The 4988-nt window shown below is 39.6% G+C and overlaps 1 protein-coding gene across 1 annotated transcript; it reads right to left on the bottom strand.

Moving 5' to 3' along the window:
* Window positions 1–1321: 1321 nt before the first annotated feature.
* Window positions 1322–4555, bottom strand: LOC135478307 (perlucin-like protein). Its single transcript, XM_064758582.1, has 3 exons — window positions 4471–4555; window positions 2506–2775; window positions 1322–1464 (listed from the first exon to the last, which is right to left on the bottom strand). Exons 1-3 carry the CDS (start codon window positions 4553–4555, stop codon window positions 1322–1324), a joined length of 498 nt encoding a protein of 165 aa, XP_064614652.1.
* Between the last annotated feature and the right edge of the window lie 433 nt (window positions 4556–4988).

Here is a 4988-nt window from a genome sequence, read left to right as displayed (position 1 = left end):
AATAAAAGTATTTTCAGTTGCAAAGGAGAGGAATTTAAACTATGTTTATTTTTATTTATGTGATTGGTAAATACCGTACTTTAATAGTTAATAATGTAAACCGTGCCGGTTAGTTTGAAGACCCTTCGCCAGGTCCCTGTCAAATGTCTTGACTCAAATTCGCAATTAGATCATACATGTAAGTTCCTACCCAGGAGAAAATCTTGTGTGACTAAAAAACAACTACACAAAGGCGAGCAGGAAATCCATTGTAACAAGAGAAAACTCACATATGAATGACAGTAGAGAAAGAGAGATAGATTTAGATAAAGAAAAATAAATTTTTGCTAGGTAGTAAAATGCAACTTTAAAGTTCATCTGCGTTGTTCCACCAAAAAAAATATTAATTTTTTTTCGACTTTTGTCCATTATTTTATTTCTTAACTGCATCTTTGCTGAATGAATTTTTGAAGAGACTTTGCTACCCAGGAAATAGAGGTTGTAAATCGTGGGTAAGAAATTAACAAAGTCAATATGGGGAAAACCTATTATCGTTTACTGTTATCATCAAGACGTGTTCTAAATTGATAATGTTCTTATGATGAATGCTGCTCTTAAGATCAAAATACAGTAAATATCAACACGGATTTTATATCACTATAAGCAACTTTTATGTATGTAAGCAGACAACAACCATCATACACTAAATTAATCAAGCAAAATATCTCCCGGAGAATTCTGCCCTTGCAAATATAAGAACATCATGTTTTACCGGTAGATGGCGAATCTCCTATTGAACTGACAGCAGTGGTCTGTTTTTCCGTAGTATAACTTTGTGGAGGCAAATCTAGAAGGAAACATTATCAATGATCGAATACATACATCACAGAACAACCAGGCAGATTCACAACAGTTCTAACAAGAGCTTAATGGGGATACTAACGGAGGTCATGTGCTTCCAATCGTGAAATGTATATTTTTGTGGGCATATTGATTCCTTCCCGGATGTGTATTAGTGAATACCAATATTAGTTCAATATAACATAAATTAAACCTTCCAAGACACACAATGTCTGTATTTACACGTGGCTTAGTTGAACAGACATTGGGAAATTACGTGATGATACCAATTGCTTGTTTTACCACTCAAACCACTCAAACACCAGGCAATCACTGACAAGATCATTCCCGCTCTCATGAACTCGGCCGATGCCTTACATCGGAAGGATTGTCGGGTATTTGGCGTGAAGTGGTGATTGCCGCCAGATTCTGTCTGGGTTTCCCACAAACATGTACATAAACTTTATCTGGTTCCAAAACGCATGGAATAGATAAAAATGCTTCAGTATAGTTGACCTTTCTGACATACTGTTGCGTCAAAAGATTCGCAGTTAGTTTTCCGCCAGCCCGCAAGGTAGCCATCGTAGATGACACACGTTCCAGAATGGGGTCCGGCGGTCCAGCTGGTCCATTCCAATGCATCATCTGCCAAGAGCGATAAACCAAGTTTTGATCACCACTTAGGCTTTTTGTTCATCACTACTTAGGGTTTTAGTTCATCACCGCTTAGGTTTTTTGTTCATCACCACTTAGGTTTTTTGTTTATCACCACTTAGGTTTTTTGTTCATCACTAGTTAGGGTGTTAGTTCATCACCACTTAGGTTTTTTGTTCATCACCACTTATTTTTACGTTTGTGATAGTGGGATGATTTAATATGTGGCCACAGCAGGATTTAAATTTGGACCTCCACTATTCTTGGCAAATAGTGAAACTGATTTAAATAACAACTGTGGACTTATTGTCAAAAATCACTGGTTTTTCCCTCTTTAGTAACTGAGTAGTTTTGGGTTTGTCCGCTACTCTCTCAGATAATTCGTTGGAGGCGATCTTGCGTCAGCTGGAGACGGTTTAGAGTCAGTTGGAGGCGGTCTTGAGTCAGTTGGAGGCGGTCTTGAGTCAGGTTAAGGCAGTCTTGTGTGTGCTGGAGGCTGTCTTGGGTCAGCTGGTTTGTTATGACACTGGCTACGAATTCACTTTTCATCTCATAAATAAGTTTACCGTCGTGAAATAGTTTCATTTACATCCGCCATGGACACTGTACGTTTCTCCGGCGGCTACCTCTCTTTCTGAGTCTGTCTGTCGTCAAGCTAGTAACTTTACGAAAAAAAAGTTAAGTGAGAATTTGGAAGAAATTATGTAAGCAGAGCAGCCATACGATGAGGAATAATCTAGTACAATTTAGTGGTGATCTAGAAACGTATAATTAAGAGCGAAAACGGACCCACAATGACAGTCGACCGCTAATTTGTCATCTAGATCCCACAGGCAACACATCGGAGAGAGATTGAAATATTGTTAGTATTCATGAATATCGACATAAAGCATCTCTCAAATTAATAGGTAGTTTTGTGTTTTCAAAACCCACAACCTGTCTCTTCAAGGGACTGGAAGAGACGGGATCATTTTGGACGGGGGTATACAAAGTGGCTTTTTAGGAATACAAGTAATACAGTACAACACTCACTATTCTCCCAACGCCATTCGTTTGTCTTTTTCTCGTCTCTTGCTCCCAGCCAAAATGACACAATTTCGTGCCGTCCGCTGTGCATCTTGGCTATTTTGTCCGCCATCATAACTTGAACCTCTGGTCCCGTCATTCGGATAAGATTGGCGTCCATACGCTGACAAGCCCGCGCAGCCTCGGACCATGTATACAAGGAATCTTTGAAACCGAAACACTGGGACTGCCATTCGGTGACTAAGTCTAGTTTCAGCGTGTCTTGGAAACAAGATCCTTAAAAATAGAAATAATAATTTTAGAATAAAAACAAGTCATTGGGATATGTTTTTAGATTTCCAGTGCACGTGTTACATAAATGAGACTGAACCCAGTGGACATATGTATGTCTTATACTTCGAAATAAGAATTCCGTGTAGTCTGTGAACCCCTACCAGTAACAAACAATGATAAATTACCAAAGACCCGTTGATCTAACGGGAGTTATGTCATAACAGTCTCTAGCTGATACATTTTTTTCTGGTTTATATGTTTATAATGAACAGTGGTTAATCTGGTTGTTATGGACCTACGGCCGAAGTGATGAACGACTTATTTATGGTATGTGACGTTTTTTTTTTTCTTTTTTTTTTTTTTGCCTTTCATGCAAATTTTTTCCTTTGTTTGAAGAACTTACGTCTTCGCCTTCAGCCTCTTACGCCATCTACTGCTAAAAGTGGCAGGAAGGAAAGGCAGGGTAGTGAAAATCATCAGCGTGCAGTGCAGATACTTTTTACATTCTGGAACGCTTGACACTTTTACCTAAGGGTAAATGAATTTAACATACTCGTTAAATAAAGACCTCTCTTTGCTTGGCTAGGTCGTCGGCCTCGTCTCATTATGCTCAGTATAATAATGTAGCTGAACTGGGAACTGATTCCGTTTATTGCTGTCTGTCCGACGATTTTCAATATATGAATGCTGGAAAATTTTTTGCATTTCACTCTGGCCCTCAGTGTTGTTTTCAACATTGTTTACATGTAGATCGTTATAGTAACGGTATCGCATGAAGTCGCCTCTGTATTTTCATCTAAACATTAGTGAATGCATTTAGATCCTTAACATTTGTGAATTAATTGGGTTGAATATTTTACGCCGCATTTCACTTATACGACGACGACCAGATTAATGGAGGGAGATCTTTAACATAAAAAAATGTCGCAATCGCCCTAGTTTTCGTTTAGATTTATTGGTTCATTAATTTGATGTTTAACGCAATAGTCAAGACTTTTTCACTTATACATTGACTGTGGTGGGGATTTCGGGGTAAACTACCGACCTTTCCAACATGTCACGCACAGGTATCCATCATACTGGTGAAAGAGAAATAATCTTCAAACTGTCAAGTCAATCGCTCATTTTCACCAAGGCCACACAAACGGGGACATTAGGTAATTCCACAAGTTTTGTCATGGCTGGTGTTTGCAATGTGACAGGCTGGGGCGTCATGGCTGGTGTCTGTATAATGTCACAGACGAAGGCGTCATGCCTGCTGTCTGAATAGTGTGACGGACGGAGGCATCATACCTTGTGTCTGTACAATGTGATACACGGAGGCTTCCCACCTGGTGTCTGTACAATATGACGGGCTCGGACATTATGCCTGGTTTCTGTATAATGTGCCGTCACTCCTGGTGTCTGTACAATGTGAAAGGTTGGAAAATCATGCCTGGTGTCTGTATAATGTGGTCAGTAAAATGTGACTGGCTGGAGCGCTATGTCTGGTGTGTGCGCAATGTGACGGGCTGAGACATTGTGCCTGGTGTCTGCATAATGTGTGGCAAGGTTGTGGTAGTTTGTCAAACAATTCCAAGCACTAAATGTGAAGATATTTAAAGTTTTTGAATCAGATCAGGACTGAGCTAAGGTTGTCGGTACCTTTTCGATGCACACGTTGAAGCCTTTTACACAAATTTTTACCTTTGTTCTTACCTGCCTGGGTGACCATCATCTTGCCAAAAAGTAAGAAGGCCGACACTATCCATGCCATCATTCCCCGTGCCACGGTGCTCAGCATTCCGACCCTCACTGAACAGTGGCAGTCTCTTTACACTGCCTGACACTGGGTCAACTGCATTATTGATAGCAAAACTGAAGCCAATATTAGAGAAAGGCGTGGAGAAGACATGAAACAACAATGGTACAACGGCAGTTCCTCACAGCAAAGACAACAAATAAACGATCGTGTTGTTTTGAGAATAAGTCTTTATCTCCATGAGTCAACGGGGGCTCAAGTAAGGTAAAAAAATATATGTATATATATATATTTATATTTATATTGTTGGAAAAAAGTTTGTTCTAGTAACTTTCCACGAGAACTTAATAATTTGCAGACAGTGGATCTTCCAGGCATGAATTCCATATCAAAGTTCAAATTCCATGAATGAGTTCCAGGTCAAATAACAAGTAAACAAGGTATCTCAGTCGCACTTTGATTGCAACTGTTCATA

The sequence above is a fragment of the Liolophura sinensis genome, chromosome 11 (genome assembly GCF_032854445.1).
Source record: "Liolophura sinensis isolate JHLJ2023 chromosome 11, CUHK_Ljap_v2, whole genome shotgun sequence".
Lineage (NCBI taxonomy): Eukaryota > Metazoa > Mollusca > Polyplacophora > Chitonida > Chitonidae > Liolophura > Liolophura sinensis.
The sequence above is the reverse complement of the archived record's forward strand: the minus strand, read 5'-3'. Positions and strand labels throughout refer to the sequence as shown.